This window comes from Lytechinus pictus, unplaced genomic scaffold, assembly GCF_037042905.1.
Source record: "Lytechinus pictus isolate F3 Inbred unplaced genomic scaffold, Lp3.0 scaffold_19, whole genome shotgun sequence".
NCBI classification, from domain to species: domain Eukaryota; kingdom Metazoa; phylum Echinodermata; class Echinoidea; order Temnopleuroida; family Toxopneustidae; genus Lytechinus; species Lytechinus pictus.
In genome coordinates, this window is record NW_026974140.1 from 11,320,899 (window position 1) to 11,346,054 (window position 25,156).

The 25,156-nt window shown below is 37.1% G+C and overlaps 1 protein-coding gene across 1 annotated transcript in view; it reads left to right on the forward strand.

Moving 5' to 3' along the window:
* LOC129260663 (gamma-aminobutyric acid receptor subunit beta-2-like) overlaps positions 1–25,156 on the forward strand; it is a 34,313-nt gene that overhangs the window by 676 nt on the left and 8,481 nt on the right. Inside the window, exons 2-5 of the mRNA XM_064114415.1 lie at positions 4,136–4,218; positions 11,368–11,505; positions 13,965–14,030; positions 23,481–23,633. Coding sequence (XP_063970485.1) covers positions 4,136–4,218; positions 11,368–11,505; positions 13,965–14,030; positions 23,481–23,633 — 440 coding nt within the window. The remainder of the gene's footprint in view (positions 1–4,135; positions 4,219–11,367; positions 11,506–13,964; positions 14,031–23,480; positions 23,634–25,156) is intronic.

The following is a 25,156-nucleotide window of genomic DNA, read 5'->3' on the forward strand; positions in this document are numbered from 1 at the left end:
CTAAACTATTTTCATGTTTGTGTTGTTGTCGAACAAAGGCCTGTATATAACATTTGATGTGCTTCTGATGTTACACATCAGTTTTAGTTCATCATAAAATAGTATGCGTCAGTTGAAACTAAAATGATGTTGAAGAGTCGTATGACGTAAGTACAAAATGATATCGTTGCCCATTATTACGTTCATCATCTTGCCATATATAAACCTTCATGTGTGGCCCGTACCTCGAAGAACGTGCTATGCTTTACCTATCATAGATTCCTGTCCATGAACAGTGTAAATATATAAATATCAATTGTACAGTTATCTTGATATAACTCAATTAAATCATTTTGGATGAGTTCATGGACAGGGCAAACTAAATGGAAGTCACATTATGCATTGACCTGTTATTTCACAATGACACCAACAGAATGGGCTGTATGTATGGACCGATGGTATATCACTGAAAATAAACGTGTATTGGTCTGGAGTATGTTATACGGATGTGCCTGTGACATTTGTGTTTGATTCAAATTGAGTAATATTTTTTGTGTATAATTAAAAATGGGGTTCAGATATCATTTTCATCATACAAATCAGGAAAATGGAATAGAAATCGATGGGGAAAAGCATTAAACTCACAAATGTAAAGATACAAATAGACAATGTGGGTAAATTTCTTGCTGAAGGAAACACACCATGTCTGGGACTCGAACCCACGCCAATGCCAATGATGTCATAATCCTACAGGAGTTAGTGAACATATTTGCTAATCCATTTTCAATGAAATTTACTTCAGAATTAATACTAAAATGTGTTTATTTAACAATTATAATATACATTTTTGAAAAGGTGTTTTGAAATGGATGTTAATGAAACCTTTGTATGATTATTACACCATTGATTGCAGCCATACCTTAATTTGGCGCAAAATCAAAATTAACATCACTACAAAGAATACCTCCTGGTCATCCAAGCGTATCAAATTATTTGAGAGAACATACTCTTTCAGGCCATAAATAATAATCATGTGTTTATGACATATTTCTTCCCTGAAGTGGTGATTTGTGAGGTGTCATTTTTGTCTCGCCTGCATAGAAGAGCGAAACTATAGGCGCCGCTTTTCCGACGGCGGCGTCGTCAACATTGAAATCTTAACCAAGGTTAAGTGTTTGAAATGTCATCATAACTTAGTAAATATATGAATCTAGTTCATGAAACTTGGACATAAGGGTAATCAAGTATACATCTTGCCTGAGTTTCAGGTCACATGACCAAGGTCAAAGGTCATTCAAGGTCAATGAACTTAGACAATGTTGGGGGACTCAATATTGAAATCTTAATCAAGGTTAAGAGCAACCATGTATCCCTGAATATCACGTGCGAGTTTCAGGTCACATGGCCAATGTCAAAGGTCACTTAGGGTCAACAAACGTTGGCCATGTTTGGGGTTTTTGAGGAGTTTGTCATCCTAAATTTGAAATTTTATGGATCTAGTTCATGGAGCGTGGACATAAGAGCAATCAAGTATCCTTGAACATCCTGTGCGAGTTTCAGGTCACATGATCAAGGTCAAATGTCATTTTGAGTCAACAAACTTTGGTAATGTTGGGGGTATTTGTGGAATTGTCATCATACATGTAACTTTAAAAGTGTATGGATTTAGTTCATGAAACTTGGACATAAGAGCAGCATGTATCCCTGAATACCCTGTGTGCGAACATGACCAAGATTAAAGGACAAGTCCACCCCAACAAAAAGTTGATTTGAATAGAAAGAGAAAAATCAAACAAGCATAACACTGAAAATTTCATCAAACAATAAAAAAAAAATAGTGAGTGAGTGACATCATCTAGTCTCTCGTTAGCATATCACTGAGTTGAGCATAGAACGGTGTTGAGAAAAATAAGCGAAACTTTAAAATGTCATAACTTTCTTATTTTACATCCGATTTCGATGAAGTTTTCAGCGTTATTCATGTTTGATTTTTCTCTATATATCCAAATAATTTTTTTCTGGGGTGGACTTGACCTTTAAAGGCCATTTAAAGGTCAGTGAACTGTGGCCGTGTTGGGAGTATGTGTTGAATTGGCATCATAACTTAGAAAGTTTATGGATTTAGCTCATGAAACATCGACATGAGGGTAATCAAGTATGAATGATTGTTTTGCACAAGTCTTAGGTCACATGATCATGGTCAAAGGTCATTTTGGGTCAATGGACATAATATTTTATTATCATATTAGTGTTTTCGTCTGTGAATAATTATCCATTAGCTTTTTTCAAAGGCAGCACTGCTGCTATATTCGTAATGCAGGCGAGACTACCAGAGCGTTCCACTTGTTTTATTTAATAGACTAGTTATAGTTATGGAATACACATGAAGCCTTTGTTTTCCATAATACTTATACCAGAAATATGCAAACATAGTCTCTACTTTTTTTTTACGTTACACTCTGCAGAAAATAATATTTGAGCTTATTTTACTGTCAATTTGATATCTATAAATGGGAATAATTATTTTTGACAGCATAAAATAGTGTGAGGGTATGCCCCTGAATATGATTTGTGTAAATGTGCAACAACAATCAACTCATTGGTGTCTTCAATATTTATTCTTCATGGTGCCGTTAAAGCAGTACACCGTGCAGTTTTATAAACCCCATCCTCTTGTTTGAAAATAAAAATCTTCAATTTATATTCCCCTTTTCAAGAAAAGCCATGTCATGTCAGATGACTGAGATGAGAGTTCCCTAAGTCACATGATCATCCAGCGAGAGAACTTAAGAAGGGACAGTCACTGCGATTTAGGTCTCTTTAATCTTTTCAATCTTGACTCTATTAACATCCCTTTTGTTCATTTTGGCGATTCGATGCCCATACGAGCAAGAAAACGGATATGAAGGAAGAGAAATGGATGACTTTCCGACGAGATTGGAAAGAAAGACCGTTTCCTCGTCTAAATTACGAACGCGATTCACGTGAAAGGTTTCATCTTTCGAGAGTCTCTGTACTTTATCAGTCGTCGAAATTTAAGTCTCTATAAACGCCCCCCTTTTCAATGATTCTTCAAATATTGTACCGACGTTCCCATAGGGACATATGGGGCCTTGTGAACAAACTCCAAGGAGCGAGAGGAGGGGAGATCGAGTGAAGAGGGAATGACGGTAAGAGAAATGGAGAACTAGAGAGGGAGAGAGAGAAAGTGAGAAAAGGCGGGAAGATATTTTTATTTTTCATTCTGTTTGTGGCTATCGCCTGCATTCGTTCGTATCTGAATGGAATCGTGCTGCACAACCCGTAAAACAAACCTGGCCAAGGTTTTTTCTTACTTACGTAAAGTACGCTGAGTAAACCAAACTAGTCGAAATTTCATTGGGTTTTATGTGCTCACATCTCTCGATTTCATCTGTTCTGTGAATTTTTTTGTGGAGATTGTTCGGAATTGCAGGGAAACGAAGAATAGAAAGAGAGACATACAAATATCAATAACTAACAATTTTTGCTTGAATCGAATGGACATGTAGCTATTTGTTTGATTTAAGGCTCCAGTCACTATAAAAAATTTCCTTATGAAAACGTTAAAAAAAAAAGTGAGGTGTTCAGTCACTAATGCTGAGCAATATTTACATATTTGGGAATGCAAACATTGTGCCTCACATGCGTTTTTTTTTCTATTAATACATAATGGTCGAAAAAGTTCATTCTACCATTCGCTCTTTATGTTAACACAATCATACAAGTTATGGCAGCTAAATCAGAAAAGAGCGTATGACTATAGGACATGTCTCATGCATGTCCAATATTTATATTGGGAGTTGTAACTTGTTAAATAAAAATTATGAAAGAGAAATCTACCGAGAGAGAGAGAGAGGGGGGGGGGGGCTAGTGGTAGAGAGAGAGAGAGAGAGAGTGAAATAGTAAAAGTGAGGGGATGTGTGTGTGAGGTGCTGGGTAAGGGGCGATTTCTCTACGTGTAAACAGTCGGTAAAGCTCTAAAAACAAGTTGGTTATTGTGATTCGTTTGATGGGCCTCTGAAAATGTAGTTTTCTTAAATATTGTACAAAACTTAATGTAAATTTCCTCTTCATTCTCAGATTCACTTTCTATCCTCTAATTCTGTGTAAATATTTACTTTCAATTTCATATTAGGATAACAAGTGTTGCTTCGTGCTATATGGATTTGATACATTACCCAATGGATGAACAGAACTGCTCTCTAGAAATTGAAAGTTGTAAGTACTCTGATTTATGTCAGTTTTAATTGTTCAATATTCCCAACTTTCCCATGGAGTGTCACGAATACAATTAAAAAAAAAAAATATGGCAGTCCTGAGGTGTGCTTGCTTTGAGTTCGGCCGTTTTCTTTTTCTTTTTCTTTTTTTATAAAGAATGACGTTAATTCATGTTGAAAAGACAAATATTTTATAGTGCATCTTTATTTTCCATGAATAATAGTTTTAGCACATTAAAAATCGTATTGTTCTGGCAAACCACCTCAAAGGATAATGAACGATCATGCTTCGTGTAAAGCTGCTCTATAGGACGTCTAGAAATACCAAACATAGTAGTCGAGCTTCCTCGCATTCCGATTCAAATACAGCGATACCATGCTATCAACAGAACTGCTGCTGCCAAAACATACCAGAAATTTATTGAATGGGCATGTTCCACTACACAGATTTATTAATTGAGGTCCCTTCCAGGGAATAAATTCCCATCAAACAACACCATCCCTTGCTGCTCTTACTTGTCACTTCATCCTTTGCCCTTTCTTATTTATTATTACTAATTATTTTGGACTTTATTCCAACCGCGTAGCCAGGATTTAGTTTTGGAGGGGCGGTAATTGCACGCGAAGTGTGCCAACACTTACAGAGCGCGCTCTATAGGTGGGAGGGTGCAGGATGTCTCATAGTATTCAAATCAAAAGGAGACGCCTGTTGCGTCTCTAGTATCCTAATCTAATCGAATTTAAATGCTGAGATTAAAAAACTTGTTTTTAAACAAGTGTTTGGTACCGCAAAATCGTAAAAACGGACATACTGAAGCTAGAGCAAAGCAATATATAATAGAACAGAAACCAGACAATGGACACTAAATGGCGAGCCGTGATTGGCTGTCAAGCAAACAAGTTAGGCTTGGTACCAGCCCAGTGGCGTACCTGGCATATTTCGTCAGGGGGGGGGGGGCAAGCGACAAGGATGAGCAAGGTGGGGGGTAGTAGGCATGGACGTATAGGCACAATTGTTTTCAAGGGGGCTGATAATCATTGCCCAAATATCAACTTCACAGTTTTTAATTTGCGAGCGAACATTTTTTTCAATTATTATTTAGCCATATATAAATAATAATTGTAAGCGCGAAGCGCGAGCTGAATTTTTTCTAAAATTTTTGACCTAAAACAATACATTTTGTGCACTTAATTATGAATAGGATGGGTATCTTCCTTAATAAATTATGCGAGCGCGAAGCGCAAGCTAAAAATTTTGATATTCCTAACTGGACACTAGACATTCTAAGCAGTTTTACAGGATGGGTATCTAAACAAGTCGTGCGGGCGCGAAGCGCGAGCTAAAACTTTTGATATTCCGACTTACGAACTGGATATTCTAAGCACTTTTAGTAACCATGAACAAATTGGTTTCTAACTGAATAATTAATTGATGCGAGCGCGAAGAGCGAGCTGAAAATTTGAGATATTCCCCCCTGAAAAGTGGACATTCTAAGCACCTTTTTTTTAAAACTATGAACAAGATGATAGTTAAAAACAATCAATTGGTGTGAGCGGGAAGCGCGAACTGAAAATTTTTTATATTTCGACCTGAAAACTTTACATATTTAGCACTTCATTTAATTATGAACAGGATGGAATTTTATGCGAGGGCAGAAGGTGGATGTGCAGCGAAGAAGAATAAGCTTTCATCGAATGTACTTTTGCTTATAACAAGGCGTGAATTTAATACCTGCCCCCTTGAGCAGATACATGCCAAAAATTGCTTGCTGAAAAGCAGAACTATGCGGACCCGGGGAGAGGTGGTAGTGTTTACCCGCTCTGACCAGAAGAGCGGACATTTTGTGCCAGTTTATGCACTTAAAACAAATTTCATACCAATGTATACTTTATAATTTCAGGCAAGAAAAAAATAAGACGAGATCCACTGCCGGGGAGGAAAAACGGAGTAGAAAAGGGGTATGTGAAGCAAAGGGGAAAGGCATTTTCGATATTATCAAAACAAAATTTATATATATAAATAGAGACAAGAACGTCTCGTTTAGGTTTTTATTCTTTTGGAAAAATTAGAAGGAAAGACAATAAAGCTATACCCTTCTACAATTTTCTTCCTTCGCTTTTTTCCCGCCTTTTTCCTCTTCTTTTTTTTTCGAGGGCTTTTTTTTCAGGCGGGGGCGACCGCCCCCTGGCTACGCGCCTGCTTTATTCTTCATAATTATCTAGACCCCCTCCCTCTGGTGCTGAAGTGCTCATTATTTTCCTCTGTAGTTTATAACAATTCATCGGTCTTTTTGAAATCTAAAGTCTACTATATCATGTTTTTCATATGTATTTTTTTGTTTTGCATCAAGGCCAAGTGTTTCTAAAATTTACGGGTTTCAGGCATGTCACGGATCAGCGTTTCGACAAGCTTGGCTTCATTGCTGGTTCCTTTTGTGATTAAAAAAAAAAGAAATATATTTACGATGCTCAATGCTCTTCCCATTGATTTATATTTCATTTTTCCTGATTTGTATGTTGCAAATTGAACTGAAAATAAAATGAATTAATAATATTAAAAAAGGAATGGTCAGTGATTTCCAATGGCCCATCCACTCTTAGCCAATCAGATGCAATGATTTATGAATTGTGGCAGGTCAAAAGAATTCAGAAAACTTGATATTTTTGTTATTCTTATTGTTGTTTTCATCACCCCATCTGCTCTTCTTCCTCTTCCTCCTCCTTTTTTCATTCTCCCCCTGCTCTTCCTCCTCATGCTCTTTCGCTCCTCCTGTTCTTTCCCTCCTCCTGCTCTACCTCCTTCTCCTCCTGCTCTACCTCCATCTCCTCCTCTTCCTCCTCCTTCTGATCTTCTCCTTCTCATGTTATTCCCCTAGTCCTGCTCTACCTCCTCCTCAGGCTCTTCCTCCTCTTCCTCCTGCTCTTCCTCCTTCTCTCACTCCCCTTCCTCCTTCTCTTCCTCCTCCTTCTCCTCCCGTTTCTCCTCCTTCTGTTCTTCTTCCTCTTCCTCCTCCTGATCTTTCTCCTGCTGCTCTTCCTCCTCCTCCTACTCCTACTGCTCTTACTACTCCTCCTCCTCCTCCTTCTACTGATCTTACTCCTCCTACTGCTCTTACTCCTCCTCCTCTTCATCCGACTGCTCTTACTCCTCCTACTCCTACTGCTCTTACTCCTCCTCCACCTCCTCCGACTGCTCTTACTCCTCCTCCTCCTACTGCTCTTCCTCCTCCTACTGCTCTTCCTCCTCCTACTGCTCTTACTCCTCCTCCTCCTCCGACTGCTCTTACTCCTCCTCCTCCTCCGACTGATCTTACTCCTCCTCCTCCTCCGACTGCTCTTCCTCTTCCTACTGCTTTTACTCCTCCTTTTCCTCCATACCCGCCTCATCGTCATTCAACATTCACAATAAGATGAAAAGATGCACGCCACTCTATTTCTATGCCGATTATTTTCCATTACCATCGTAAATATCATAAAAGTGATGCTATTGTCTGAACAAACAAGTGAATTCTATTCATTTAGATCGATACTAATCCTATGAGCAAAACTTTCGATCAATTTATCGATACTTAAAAAAGGATACGAAAAAAACAAACCAGTTTAAGCATCGACAATCATCAATCATGCTCGTTGTTCTTCACATTGAACTTCACAAGACATGGTTAATTACTTATGATTACCTAATAACTCCCTTCTCTTTTAACCATGGGCGGAAATCCCCGGGGGTGGGGGGTCGCGTCCCCCTACTCAAAATAGTAGGGGGGCACAATGCCAAATGTCCCCCTACTATTTTTGATCTTTTATGATGGAAAAAAATACATCATTCAAAATCGAAATAAAACATTTTATTTTGCTTGTCAAACTTATTTTGGTAGAAATGAACTTACAATTGGGGTGATAGCCTTTGTTTTTGGCTTGTCAAATTTCCCAGCCCCTGGTCCCCCTACCTTTGGGGAGAGATTTCCACCAAAAGGAAGTACCAAAACGGAAGAAGCTTCCATAAAAAGCAATGATTTTAAATGGGGCAAGTCCTAGTGACTTGGTTTCAACGGAAAGAATCTTATGTACAATAATTATTATCACACATTTTGACCTTGAAGATACCGTTTGCATGAATAATATGAAAATCTTGATTATATGTGCCACCTTCCTAATACGCACTGCAGATGATTTATATTTTAAATGTCACTGTTGATCGAAATATGACGCTTCCATTGATAACCCTGTTATCTATGGTGATGAGCTGGAACTTTATAGGCATCTAATTATACTTGAAAAGTGTCAGTGAATTAATGAAGATTTAACACATACTGGCTCCATCACAGAATGTATATGTCTCATTACAAATAATCCCTTGATACGTCTGGTAATAACCTCAATGTTATGAACTGGTGGTGACATAATTAAAGTACCCCTCTTCGGATTCCAAGGTTAATATCAAATAATCATCGACCTAATCTTATCTCGTAATGATTATCAGATAAGATTAGGTTGATGATTATTTGTTATTAACCTAGGTATCCGGAGAGGGATAATCTAATCCTATGTGTATTTTGATGGATGCTGTTTCAAGATTCAAACGATTCTATTTACAATAAAAAATTTTGTTAATCGGTGAATTAATCATGTGAGTGGGTGTGTGTGTGTGTGTGTGTGTGTGTGAAGGGTGGGGCTACCCAAACCTGGTTATCACAATCGTATTTGTTTTATTAAGATAAGCATAAATTACCATCCGATCTCTTTCAATCGAATCCTCATAAGAGATATCATTATCTTGCATTAGTTCAGATCTACCGTAGATTATGGATGCTGTCTTAGCAATGTACGTTTACGAAAATATCTTTGTCGGGTCCCAGTAAAAATAATGATGGGTTTTCACGCCTTTTGTTCACGCATTTGAGTAAGTAAGACAGTATATCAAGTTGCACTCCCACCCCGACATCAACGATCTCCGACGACCACATTAACGGACAGTCTTAGATCTACGTTAGATGTGAATGTGTTGACTGGCAGACTGTTTCAGTGTCTAACTGTCATATACCAATCGATCTATTCGTAAATTTGCTCCTTCTTAAACTTGATCCTTGCGTAATATATATGTTGATATATTTCTGAGGGAGCGGGGACGTGGGGGGCGGGGTGGCAGCCTAGGTCGGCATTAAAAATAACATCCACTGATAGAAAGTAAACAAAAACTATGATAAATTTCATATTACCATTTGTATTGAATATCTCATGAGGATATCAGCCTCGATTCAGATACATTCCACCTATACAGAAGTAAATCCGAACTTTCAGGATATTACACCATAGTATAGGTATATGCTAACCAACATACTACAGGACATCAGGAGGGTACCAACATTGGAGCCAGTGTGATTCTCGATTTTGTGCCCCCCTCCCAAATAAAGCTGAAAGTGATTTGGAACCATACCAAAGACCATTTCTTTTTGTAGAGGTGTAGTGGCTCAGTGAATAAGTCTCCGGACTTTGCACCACAAGGTCCGGGGTTCAAATCCCACTGCAGCACTCGCGTCCTTTGGCAAGGCGTTAATATCTACATTTGCCACTCTCGACCCAGGTGTAGTAAATGGGTACCCGGTAGGAAAGAATTCCTTGAATGCTCGTGCACCCAATCAGGGTAGCTGTGCTAAAGCCGGGGTAATAGTATGCAGAGCTTAGAAACATTTGTATTAAGCGCTATATAATTGTTGTATATTATTATTATTAATATTTTATTCACCTATCCACCATGCTCTTGGTAACTTAAAGAAGGAGGTGGCTAAGGAGGGGTGGGGGTAATTAAAGATCTCTTACTAGTGAGGAAGTCTTTGTCGAGTTTTTGTTATTTCTGTATGTTATTTGTATACGTAATATACATGGCAGTGGAAGGAATAATGATAATGCAAACTGCTACAAAATATTTTCAGTTTCAATTATTATTATATTTTTCATGTGTTTCAGTTTCAATTATTTTGCTGACCAGTAGATGAAATCCTGTCATACAAAAATCCTACCAAAAATCACGGATACTTTGATACAAAGTAGACCAGCTCACTACCGCCGCTCCTTTTTACATTCGGCTTGCCGCTATGAAGGGGTCAAATTCACTTTCACCACCATCACTTCTCTGCAAATATGGCCGAGCGCGGGGCTTGCGAGCTTCGGCAACCAAAATATCATTAGTATTACGCGCCGTACAAAAGAAAACATGCCGAAGTTTACAATGCGACTCAGCGGGAATACGTAGCGAGGAAAGACTCAGTGGTAGCAATAAAGTCTGGTCTAAGCCTCGATTGGGCTCCCTGTTTTAGGAACGTGAATGGTGGACTAATCAAGCTTTCTACCATCACGACTCTGTCGACAAAATAGAGTATGATCCTTGTTGGTTCGGTAAACATCACGTGGACTCCGGTATTATACATCGGTACATCGCGGGGAGCCGGGGATTGATATAGCCTTGCAAGTTCTACGATCCACAATTGGCGAATATGTTTGTTCTTATATTCTGGCCTCATCCCATTCCTTTATCTGTTTCTACCCCTCTCTGTCCCTTTCTCTCACTCGCCGTGACCTTTCACCTAAATTTTGTGTTGTATGTATTTGAAAATGCAACCTTAATACTCTCATCATCTAGTGCTTTGACTTTGCGAATAAATTTGCGTTCATACGATTGCCGTTTTCATTGGTAGCAAACTTATTAAAATGCAGCTTCTAACGAATCTATGCAACAAACTGGGGGGTTTGTATGGACATAATGAATACATCATTCGCACTACCCATTTTTAATCCCAGTGCAAAATGGATTAAGAAATAATTGATAAAGCCTGGAAGAAAACTAAATTGTATCATAACTCTTTAGTGCAAACAACGCATTGAAATTTATAGTATTCGCATACTACAATGTAAATTGACTTAATACCCTTATGATAAATTCATTTTCATATTCTAATGAGTTTGCATTCAAAAGTACCATTGCAAGTCATGTAAAAAAAATTCAAAAAATAGTGAAGGCGTCTTCAACACTATCAAATAAATATCGTTCATAACCGTTTCAATAGTATTTGTTATAATTGGCTTGGTAATATGCTTTATATGGCATTCTCCATCATACATTATCATTTTTGTTGATCGATTTTCTATTTCCCAGATGGCTATACGACAGCAGATGTCAACTTAGTGTGGAAGTATGGCGACGATTCACTAGAGGGAGTCAGCAATATTGAAATGGCCCAGTTTACACTTAGCGATTACAAACTTATAGTCAAAATGCAGAATTTTTCAACAGGTAAGTCAAACCCAAATCTTGCTACAGGTATGACTGATGCATCACACTACACTTTGTCTTGTGAACCCTATCATGCATGCAAAGCTAATAGATCTAAATTGGTACAATTTGAGGGAAAAGGCGATAACAAAACAAATAAACAATCCCCTTCTGTTTCAGTACAATCGATAGAGGGTGCTGGGCTATTGTTACTTAGATTTGTTTCTGTTGTAAACTTTCATGAAAAATATGTCCGTTGAGCATTATTACCCTGTAAGTTATGACGGGGAACGGGTAACAATAATGTGAGTTTCATACAATGTGAACCACTTGTTCGTGTATAGAACTATGCCAAAGCAAGTGTATCATGTTATATTTTTGGTATGGAAAAGGGAGATTGGCTGATAAATGTTATAGTTCATTTACTTGCAGATTTATTGTTTTTGATGTATCGACATGATTGAATAAGATGAAATCATTGTTACTCATCTCTCGACGTGATTACATTATAGTGAAATCATTGTTCTTGGTGTATCACAATCATAATTGCATGAGGTAGAATCGTCATTCTTGATGTCTTTACATGATTGTATACAAAGAAAAAAAATGAGATGAAGTGTCAGTTGATAGTCCTTCGGTAAGTCTTCTTGCAAACGCTCTAGTATTGAGTTCAAAACTGTCTGGTGACCATTACCCGGTCGTGGAAATGGGCAACAAAAACTTATTCACTTCATCTTTCTCGCAAGGTTTCAGTTTGGGGCAGATCCCACATTTACGCTTACTCCTCTTGGCTTTTATTTGGTATCTTTCTTTTTTATCATCTGGATTCAGAAAACTGACAAAATAATTTAAGAAAGAAACCAAATAATATTTAACCTTAACCTCCTCTATACGAATTCATGGATCCGCCATCAATAAGGGCCCTGAGTACCTACTACTACCCCTAAGCCGCTGCATGCTACAGGCCTGAAGACCTAATCGATATGACTTGTGAACGATTATTTACTTGCCATGTCATACTTCAATTCCGTTAAGTGGTGGGCCGGTACAGCACCCACTGAACCTGTTCTGCTTCGTCACTTCCCCCCCCCCCCCCCTCCCCTTCAATCACGTCATTGTGACGTCATTCTCTGTGACACGAGGGATGTCGGGGGAATTATGGGTCATCATGCCAACACATAGAATGACGAAAGAACAAAGTATAGAGATAAAGAAGATTGGGAAAAGATGGAGACTTGAGGGATTTGAGGAAGAAAAGTCGGGTAAGCCTCAAAGTATGGTAATAAAACATTTTATATTTAACATAATAACCACTGAATAAAGGAACATGTGAGAAGTGCCTGACATTGGATTTTCATCTTATTTTAGTTTGAAGAGATGAATGGAATTAGTGTCTCAGGCTTTATTAATAGTTTAGTGATAATTAGGGACGGGATTAGACAAGCGAAATATGCAGAAGTGTGTGTGCTCTGGCAGTGATGCGGCCATCATCATTTTGAGAAAGATTCGGCGGTACATTTCCACCCACCCCCCAAAAAATAAAAGCCAGAACTGGGTTAATATAGGCTGTGAATTAAAAGGTAATTAATGATACTATTAGCTCTGTCTACTTCCACTGACTGACTGGTTTGATTGATTACAAGAAGGATATGCTCGTCACCCAATACGTCACACTTTGTTCAAATCTCATGATGTCACTTAACTTGTTACCGTATACCGATGTTGCCAAATAAGAAATCATTGCACAACCTATTTATCGGTTGGCATTGCAAGTTTGATCCTGAAATAGGTAATTTAAGGGTGTCTTTCAATTCGGTGTTGTTGCTGGAGTTGTAATTGAGATTGCCTCCCCAAGCTTCATATCCCAAATAAAGTTTTAAAAAGTAATAATCCAAATCACATTCTGGTTAGCTCAACACCCAAGACACCTGACGAGATTTGTGCCAGATCAGTTTCATATTGGAACTAATGTAGGTCGATGTGAAAGTCGTCCTAACACTAACACCAATAGGTCGATAGTCGACACCAGACTTTAAATCATCAATTGAGATCTGACACACTTGAAATATTTAATTGTTAGTCTGGGGGAAAATGACAGTGATGTCATATACTTTTGTAACCGTTTGTCCGTCCAATTTGAAAAGCCCATACATGTTTTGATTTAATCACCATATTCCTTATTTCGTAATTTAACAACAAACATTATCTTATTTTAATCTGATTTCTTCTCATGACGTTCGCTTCATTCCTTTCTTTGAAGTTTTCTTCACCCCATTCACCTTTTATGTTGACAGTACGGAGCATTAGAGTTTGGTGATTACATGATATTGGGTCTAACGCTACATGCTCTTATCAGCTTATCCAACACCTGACCTGAATGTGTCGTCTTATAACCTTTCTCATAGAAACAAGGAAAACAAACGAAAAATCACATTAAACCTCACTATTATATTCATTTATTTTATTTATTTTCATTAAAGGGGCACACTCGTCTCCTCACGTGGAGAGGTATGATGAGGTAGCGAGAAACCCACGTTCAAGAAGAAGTGAGTTTGTTCTATTAATTTTTTGAGGCATTTTCTAAGAAATGTGATACATAAAAGTATACGCATACGTATTGTGCTGAGTGGGACAAGTGGAGTGGAATCCAAAAATTTAAGTATCTTTAATCTAGCAAGTGAAATGTAAAGTCAGATAAAACTTCCCAATATGTTAACATCAGATACTGTAATATAATTAGTGGCTTGCCACATGGTAGATGCAATATTGTTTGATTTTCTTTTTTTTGGGGGGGGCTCCTTCCCTGGAAATGAATAAAATTGCCCTCAGAAGAAACGAAATTTTAGTTCACATGGGCCGTCTAGATTAAAACGTTTATCATACTTTGTCTGCGCTCATTTCTTTTTTTTATTACATATATTTTTTCTAAACAATTTTTTTCTCAAATTCAAATCAAATTCCAAATATTTTTTTTTTCAAATTCAAGTAAAACGAAACAATTTATCTAATATAGATATTGAGATGAACCAGTGCGATGAACCAATGAGACAGACCATGTTGGAATCCCTTACACCATGTAAAAAAATGGAGACAAAATATTACGATAAATTATAATTTCGTAAATTAAGAGACAATTGACCTTTATATTGTGATTGCACCACTGACACAGACACACTAAGCATGTGATGTTACAATGATACCAGTAAAACCGACTCCAGATCGATCAAAGCAATTACGCTATTTCAAATCAGGGGCCGCGGAACGGTTTTCAAAGTGGGGGGCTGAGCCAAAAGTGGGGGGGGGGGCTAACCATGCAAAAAATCACAATCATATGGTAATTTTGTACGTTTTTGTACGTTTTTTGTACGTTTTTGGGAAAAAAAAGGGGGGGCTGAAGCCCTTCCGCGGCCCCTGCAAATGGCATATCATTGGTCGATTTGAAATCGGTTTTGACTGTAACATTACCAGTACTATGGGGTCATTAGATCCCAGCAATGGATTGCGTGAAAAAGCTATGGAAATACTGATGAAGTCATCATTTATGGTGACTGTTGTACAACCACTGGTAGTCAATTTCTAGATATTGTAGAAAAATAATGTGTTTCATTCATTATGTACATACACACACACAAAAAAAAGCGGTGACGCCGTACTTCTTGGAACAAGTCTGTATGAGGACTGCGTGTTAAAGAAAACTGGCTCTTTCAAGAGTGATGTATTTCTGACAAAATCAGATAAAACAAGATGATACAGTTTGAAAAAAAAAATAAGGTCGCAAAGGGAACGTTGAGGTTATGAAGGTTATTCACCGAGTTAATACCTTGCACTTAAGACCCAATTACGGTCCAAAAACCACTTACACTGATGATTGTTCCCATTTTGACCCACCACTTAACAGAAATTAGAGGGCGTCTCCCACGTACACCTCATTTCTAGGTACGTATTTAATTCCAGGTTTATTTCAGAAGATATTGTCGACGCACAACATGCCTTTTGATATCAAAGTGAAGGGCATGGACTTTATTTTGCGATAAAATGCAGAACTATTGACCGCATTAATCCCTTTACTCAGAAGATTTATAAGCTACCTTTCTTAATCACCTTTTAGTTTAATTGGAGGGCGTCTTTTAAAGATCCTTACCCACTGTTACCATGGTCATTGACTGTGAGCTAGCCTCCACGGTGTGATCGTGACATTCAGTTACCAAGAGGATTCTATTGCACACCACATTGTTTTAGTCACTGGTCGGGTCGAATCATTATATGTTTTAAAAAGTAAATTAGTTCTAAGTAAGTATGCGAGGGTCTGATTCTATAAAATTGTTTTGATAATAAGTAGCCTGTAAACATTTTCATATAAATACATTAGTACGATAGGATTTTTATATATTTCAAAAAGAACTATTTTGTCCAACCATAACAAAATGTCTGTAAAGAAGTGATTTTTAATTCACTTTGGCTCCATTTTGCCAAGCTGCTTAATTGTGGTGGGGATAGAAGTTTGTATTAGTGGTTGTTATGGGCATAGTACATATATCTCCTTTAAGGAGATATAGATACATCTAGAATCACTTCCATCAATAAAAAGAAAATGATATTCAGGGTTGCGTTGTATTTTCTAATACCGGAAATGATCGAATACCTTAACGAGATTATGACCCCTCCCATGCAAGTCATGGTTTAAGGAATTACGTTGAGTAAATTATAATCTAAGCCATAGGATAAATCAACCCAATATTCGCCTCTTCATCTTTTTACTTGTTGTCACGTTCGTAAGCCTATTTTACTTTACCTCAAGCTGATTTTATTGAACAGTGCAGCACTTACATCCTTTAAATTCTTTGGACTGCTTGGAACATTATTCGAAATTTATCGAATTATCGGCATAAATGGACCAGCTTAATGCGATGTATAAGATAACATGGTAATTATTACATATCGTTTAACTCGCTTACACCTAACAGCTTTCCTGAGGAGAGGACCCGAAGTGAAAATCGTTAAAAGTCGTTTTCTACATGGATGATATGGTGTTCAAGTAGGACTAGAACTGACACAAGAAGACATAGAATGACGTATCTCTTTATTTCATTCTTTGAAAAAAGTTCGTCATACTGATATGGCCAACATTAATGGTTAGTTGATTGCACTTTCTAGATCTCATTATCGAAGCAGACGGTTTTTTGATATGTTCAGTTTGATTGGTAATCATGAGAATGAAATAAAAGTCATTAATGATTCACAAGGTGATGAATGAAGGAGTTATGCTTTCAATTATTTGATCTGTTCTGTTTGGATCGTGCACGGCCCGAAACTGGGCCATTCATAAACATCTTTAGTCATGACTTTTGGTTGTTACATAGATAATTGTAAAATAAATTATTTTCATTCGTTTGGGTATTCATAAACACAAAAATTAATTGCGTATGGGAAATTACCTTTGATGAAGGAAGTGACAAATTAAGAACTGTTGTACTATTCATGTGAAAAATAATGTTGGAGATGTCTCAATTAAGTAATGTAACAACAGTCCACTTAATGGTATGTGATAATAGGCAGATTTAATGAGGCAGTGGAATTCTGAGTATTTTGAAATGTAGAATAGTGACTGTGTCCATCTCAGTAGACGACAGTGATATCTGGGAAGGAAAGAGACAATTCAACCGGTGTTCTGTTTACAAACGCTAATTATCATGAAGTTATTTAGGATGTTTCGAAAAATGAACTTTTGAAGAAGAAACGAGAAACTGGAGGCTTCTAGAAGACTAGAAATTGATACAAACATACTAGCGAAGACTTCGATTGGTGTGAAACACATCCTACTATTATTTAGTGGTCCAAGTCCATAAATATAAATGATAGACTATCTTCTTTGGACAGAAATATAAAGAAAATGTATTGGTAATGTTAAACAAATTGTTTCAGGGATGTGCCCCAGCAATAGACAATAAGTTTTTGCTTTTTCTACGCGGAAACTCTCTACAACGCGTCGATTCCTTTGAAAATGCAATTCAAATCACATTGAGGCTTTTGTCGAAAGTTGGTGGACTGGGATAGCAGATTATCCAAGGATTTGCCGTGGAAGAACAATTGCAAATATGTCGTTGTCCAGAGTCAAGAGATTCCGATGCTGTCCTGGTCCATCAACTTTCGACATAAGCCTCTCAGCTATCCATTTCGATTTGACTTGCATTTTCAAAGGAATTGGTGCGTTGTAAAGAGTTTCCTCCTAGGAATTGCAAAAGGCCCGGAATACAGGGGGGGGGGGGAGACCTACATGAATGGGAGATTCGATTAAAATATGAAGATAGGTGTATAATATAGTTTCATAAACACGACATTTCGTTTCTGTTTTCCCTCTTCCTTTCCCCTCGATTTTTTTATTTTCCCTTTGCTATTTGTATCGCCTGCATAAAGCAGAGCAAGACTATAGACGCCGCTTTTCCGACGGCGGTGGCGTCAACATTGAAATCTTAAACAAGGTTAAGTTTGTGAAATGTTATCATAACTTAGTATATCAACCTATAGATCATGAAGCTTGGACATAATAGTAATTAGGTATTATGGAACATTCTGCCTGAGTTTCAGGTCACGTGACCAAGGTCAAAGGTCATTTAGGGTCAATGAACTTGAACCATGTTGGAGGAATCAATATCGGAATCTTAACCAAGGTTAAGTTTTTGAAATGTCATCGTAACTTAGAAATTACATGGACCTAGTTCATGAAACTGAGACATAAGGATAATGGTGTATTTCTGAAGATCATGTTTGAGCTTCAGGTCACATGACCAAGATCAAAGGTCATTTAAGGTCAATGAACTTTGGCGTTGCTGGGGGTATTTGTTGAGTTGGCATTGTAACTTAGAAAGTTAAAGGATCTAATTCATGAAACAAAGACATAAGGGCAATCAAGTGTGAATGATCACATAGATGATAATGAGTTTCACATTAATGATAATTACCATGAGGTCATAGGTCATTTGGGTCAATGGGCATAGTATTTTATTATTATATTTTCTTTTGTGAATTATTATTCAATAGCTGTTTTCAAAGTCAGCACTGAACTATATCGAATCGCGATTATAACTATAATCTATAAACTATAATCGAGACTGCCAGAGGCGTTCCAATCAATGGAAGACATGTGAGGTTGCCTTCTTATCATCAGCACCCGTGAACGAAATACGCTATATGGCTAGAGCTGGCGTTGACATATCAGTGCTAGCAGTGTTGAAAATAAATTTCTTTGAGGAACAGTTGTGTAAATCATGACCCTAGGAATCCCTTCTTATACTGCTTTTGTTGAGTGATCCCCAAGCGTTCCACCTCCATTTCAACGATTACTTCGAGCCACATGCACCCAAATGAGGTTAACATGGAATGCAGTCTAGAGGCATTCCACTTTCATGTTTGGTTATATTCTAGGTGTAAAGAACGTCATCAAACAAGATTTAGAATGTGGTGCAGACATCCGATGTTTATTGGAGTTTGTTTTGGGTGTAATAAAGAGTGGGATTGACTTATAAAGTCATTAGGTACGTCAAAATTGATTGACATTAAGCTAAATTTACATAGCACAGAATAAATGCATCAAAAAACCGGCGACTTTGTCGAGGGAATTATATAGTGACTGTAGAAATTATACTACAATGTCTTTCGTTTTTTTCTTTGAAATAATTTCATTTATTGTACTGCTATAAATGCAGAATGGTATAATAGCAGTAGTACTTGTAGTAACAGCAGCAGCAACAACAGCTACTACTACTACTACTACTACTACTACTACTACTACTACTACTAGTAATTATAGTAGTGACAGTAGTAGTATTAGAAGTAGTAGTAGTAGTAGTAGTAGTAGCAACAGCAGCAGTAGCAGCAGTAGTAGTAGTAGTAGTAGTAGTAGTAGTAGTAGTAGTAGTAGTAGTAGTAGTAGTAGTAGTAGTAGTAGTAGTAGTAGTAGAAGTACATGTAGAAGTAGTAGATTTTGTTGTGGTTGTTGTAGCAGTAGTATAGTGGTATAAGTAGTAGAGTAGACGAAATTAAATAATGTCAGAAGTGTTAATAGTAGAAAAAGCAGCAACACCACCAACAACAGGAGCAGTGGTAGCAGCATTAGTGTTTGTATAGTAGCACAATTTACTATAATTACTACTGCTGTTATGATTCCCACAAGGAATTTATGGAGGGAAAAACACTTTTCGTGTGAAATAATGTCCTCTTTCATAATAACAAAATATGCGAGTATCCTCGAAATATTTATTAAATAGATTGCACAGTAATGCGCCACACAGACTTGCTCCTTTAGTTACATCAGGAAGTTTTGTGACGAAAATCAATCTTGTCTCCGAAAGCAAATAAACTTGCCCTCTCTTTTGACCGTTACATGTAAGTGAGAATAATTATTGTAGACAACTCGTTTCTTCAGAGGCAATTTTGTGTCGCCCTGATACCGATAATGCAAATGACGGGATGTCATCAGGGCTATACTCAGCCTAATGGGGTCACTCCTTTGTGTTTAAATAATGTTATTCATGAAATTTAAAAATTCCAATAGTAATTTATAACTTTTCAACCGATTCACTCTTCCGGAATTTCGTCACGTCTCTTACCCCAATAATTCCCATGACATACATCCCATTAATAAAGTCAGCAAACTTTCCAAAACCACCACAACCACCACCATCCTCCTTCCCATCTCACCCCTGGGGACCATTTTCATCCTTCGGTGACGGTTCTTGTTAGATGGATGCTACATCGTACCCGGCTGTCATGACGGCATACCGGTTGCTGCCGACAAGGCATCTCCTCGTCGATAAAGACAAATACTCTACTCCCCTCATTCTCTTGGGACAAGCTCTCCGTGACAATTTCTCTAATCCACCAACATTCTTTCACACATGAAGACAACAAGAAAAAAATTTCTCAATCAATAATCGCGAGAGGGAGAGGAGAGAGGGCGGCGTCTTTCTTTTCATATTCTTTTCACATTCCTTTCGCACCTTTGTTGTGTGTGCAAACGCTCTTTGCACATCTTCCTTAGGGGTCCCCTCGAAAGTTTCCATTTACAGCGATCACGTACTTGAGGATGGAGAGGTATTACCGAGACGACCAGAAGAGGGGGGCCTTGGCTAGGGTGTTCCCAATATCTCAAATGATATGTATTTTTTATTATCATCCAGGGTATTGAATGCCTATCATTGCTTCCACGATGTTCTTATCAATATATAATCCATGTAGATCTGTTTTGCGAAATTGAATTTTACTATTTTTTTCTTGATATGACAGTAATCTTATTCAACGCATCTCAATAGGAAGCCAATCCATTATACATCTTCTCTTTCTTGTTCTCTACACTTTTGAAGGGAATAAATACTTTATCAAGATTGAATTTAAATTATTGACAACATTTATTCATTTCCAAATGTTTGACAAAGTTTTAAAATGATGAATTATCTTTGTAATAAGTAAGAGAATGTACGCTTTTGATTGAGTGAGAGGTATACGATAATTCCTCCTAGTGTATCATACAATAACCTGATGTCTCAGATTAGTAAGACGAAATGGATGTTCCCAACCCAGCCACCCCGTTACGGCACATTTTGCTAAATTACCAAAATGTGCAATGTACCAAAATGTAACGTAACTATGTCACGGCACATTTTGGTAACTGCACATTTTGGTAATTTACCTAAATGTGTAGTTGCCAAAATCTTGGTAACTGCACATTTTGGTAAATTTACAAAGATGTGCACATTTGGGTAACTTCTGGGATTATTTGCTCAGTTATATGTACTCATTCATTGCATTAAAAAAGATACAAAATACGTTGCAAATGCAATCTTTAGTTGGTCTACATGGTCTAATACCCACTACGTCTAGTGCCATTTCGTCCAATGACCATATCGTCTAATGCTGTTTAGTCCAATATCATTTCGTTCAATAGAGATTTTCTCTAATAGCTAGGTAGTCTCAGAGTCACTTCGTCCAAAACCCACTTCGTCAAAGAGCAATTTCGTCCAATAGCCACTTTGTCGAAAAGTCACTTTGTCCAAAGCTACTTCGTCTAAGATTCGATCACTTCGTCTAAAAGCCACTTTGTCTAAGAGCCATTTCGTCCAATAGCCACTTCGTGTAAGAGCTACTTCATCTAAATGCCACTTCGTTCAATAAACATTTTTTTTCTTCAAATTGCCAGTTAGTGTTAGAGCCACTTTGTCCAAAAGCCACTTCGTCTTAGAGTCACTTCTTCAAAAATCCACTTCGTCTAAGAGCTACTTCATCTAAATGCCACTTCGTTCAATGAATATTTTGTTCACTAGCCATTTTATCCCATAGCCAGTTGGGCCAAAAGCCACTTCGTCCAATGACCATTTGGCATAATGTCATTTGGTCCAACACCCATTTAGTCCAATAACCATTTGGTCCAATGCCCGCTTGGCCTAATGCCCATTTGGTCTAATGCGTGTGTAAGTCTGAGCAATAGCAGGTGTGAACGCCCCGGCTATTGCCTTTCACGCCACCACATATGCACACATTCACCCTTTTCGTGGAATTATTTCTCGCTTGCCATTTGTTTCAAATGCAAAATAAAAATTAAAAAACACAAGAACAAAATAGGTTACAATTCTATGGATTAAAAAACAAATAAATAATAATGATTTCTTGTCCAAATTAACTGACCCCTTGCACAACAAGGAGAGAAAGAGAGAAGGAAGCGGAGAGAGCAATAAACAAACACACACACACAAAAAGACCAAAAACTACAGTACCTCAAAAATATTAAATATTTAATGAACATTAATTACTCTGCCCAATTCATTGGATTTTACTTTAATATCAGAGTCATAAAATACGCCCCTAGTAAAAGAAATCAAATGAGGCAAAACAAATAATGAAATCTTCTTTATTTGATTACATTCATTGGATAATTTTGAAAAAATCCAAATAAAACGTTAAAGGATGGGGAAAGTCGAAGTATTTTGTTTTAATGTTTTTTCTTAAAAATGTATGCATATATGACTCAAATTTAAGTCATATCAAATTTCACATGATTTAATGTTCATGAGAAGAATAAATTACAATACTACAAGTTATTTAATTTGAGAAAACTGGGCATAAGCTGAATGTGTCGCAGAGACGTTTATCACAAATCGCTATTTGCGTCAAAATAATTGTCGTTCATCCTATATATTGTGATGTGGGTTTTTTTCTTCCACCCTCTTTTACCCGGGGGGGGGGGGGCCTATTCACTCCTTGGTGGACCAAATGGGTATTGGACCAAGTGGGTATTGGATGAACTGTCAATTAGGACAAAGTGGGTATTTGACAAAAATAGCAATTGGACCAGCTGGCAATGAATTTAGACAAAGTGGCTATTGGGATCAAGTGGGTATTGGAACAAAATGGCAATGGGACCAACTGGCTATTTGAAGAAGTGGCTTTGCACGAAGTGCTTCTTAGACAAAGTGGAAATTGGACGAAATGGCTCTTAGACTAACTGGCTATCGGACGAAATGACTATTGAAAGAAGTGATATTAGACCAAACGGCATTACAAATGAACGAGATAGCACTGGACGTAAAGGCAAATCACCCCCCCCCCCACACACACACACACACACGGAAAAATACTACCACTGACTTTGTCTCTAACTCAATACCATAATCATCAGTCGTCACTCCATTATAACCGTCAAATATGTTTTTTAAGTTGTTACAAAAATGCGCTTATTGTCCAAAAATTTGCAGGCACATCACGTTTTAACTGCACATTTTGGTAACCAAAAATCCTGTCAGGCATAGGTGCACTATCGGCACATTTTGGTAACAAATTTCTTTTACCAAAATGTGCAATTTACCAACATGAGCCGTGACGCACCCTGCAGATTGATGTTACCAAGAAATCGCAATGGACAGCCACTGAACAAACCCTGTTTTCTCTCCATCAGAAAAGACATCATATGATAACCTTATATATTTGAATTGATTTTCTGATTTCAGGTTCGTATCCTCGTCTAGCTTTAACGTTTAGAATCAAGAGAAATGTGGGATTCTTCTTCCTTCAGACATATCTTCCATCAATCTTACTCGTCATGTTATCATGGGTGTCTTTCTGGATCAATCATGAAGCAACATCAGCAAGAGTTTCATTAGGTAAAGGATTACACACAGTAACAAATAATTGGTGTGGATTGGCTGATCCACACCAGTCATTTTAATCCAGTGTTGTGTTTGTAGTGTTATTTCAATACCTATGCGGACACATTTTAGTTGTTATATTCTTGCACTCTTAAGTGTTATGTTAAACCTCTAATGATCTTAACACCCCGGGGTAGTATCCCTAGGGGAAACCAACCAATGTTTGCATCCCCATATTTTAGAGTTAAATCTTCAAGTTAAACGGTTAAAGTAAATTCGTTGTGCGAGTGTGATTTATAATTATGAATATATATATATATATACATACATATATATATATATATATATATATATATATAACGATATTACGTTATATTACGTGTATATATTTATGAGAAACTAAATTGTCATGATTTACTACCCTATAATGTGAACGTAAAATTGGGTATACAAGAAATCTACCTGTCTTCAATCTTTATATATATATATATTTTTTTAAATTATCATTGTGGACCTAACCCCTTTTGCATGCAAACTGAAATGAATCCAATCTCTTTTGATAAGACAGGTGATTTTTCGTTGCCATTTTTATTCACGTTTTCATTTGAATTTCAAATTTTCTTTGGTATCATAAGAGCGACTAAAAATTTAGAGGTTTTAAGACAGAAAACAATAAAATTTATGAAAATTGGACCTAACCCCTTTTGAAAAATGAGCTCTCCATAAGAGTTTGGTTGCAAAGGGGATTAGGTCCACTCCAAGAAAATAATTTTTAAAATTCTCCCATATTGCAATATTCTTATGCGAAACTAAATTTTCATGATACCCTACCATGAGAACATAAAATTGGGTATAAAACAAGTCTACCTGTCTTCATATTCTTTAAGATATTCTTTTTCACAAAAAATCTGTGTGGACCTAACCCCTTTTGCAACCAAACTGAAATGGACCTAAACCCTTTTGAAAACCTTTTTGAAAAAAAAAATCAATTTTCTGTGGCATTTTTAGTTCAATTTTTAATGGGAATTTCAACTTTTCTTTGGTATCATCTTTTAGAGCTACTAAAAATCTATACATTGAGACAAAAAAAAAATCAAATTTGAAAAAAAAATAGACCTAACCCCTTTTGCAAGTGAGCTCTTCATATATATATATATATATATATATTATATACAAACCCAGGTACATCATTTCTATTTTGTGACAGTGTAACAATGTTGTATGGGGCTTGAAAGATTTGATGTGGAAGAATCAATGTTAAAATAATAAGTTAAAAAGGTGTGCGAATGATGTCAGAAATAATTGGTTGGACAAGATGGAAGAGATTTTAAACCTGTATGGATTTTTTATATTGTGCAACGAGGTTTAAAGCATTGACTTAGATACCTCCATGTTTGAAGTAAAGTTCTAACAAAAAAAAAGTTATGAAGAGCGACATGCCAATATTATTCATGAAAATGGAAGCATTTTATTAAAGGACTTGGCTTACGTTATCAGACAGTCTATTTCATCCGACAAATTCATAGTAAGAGTGTTTC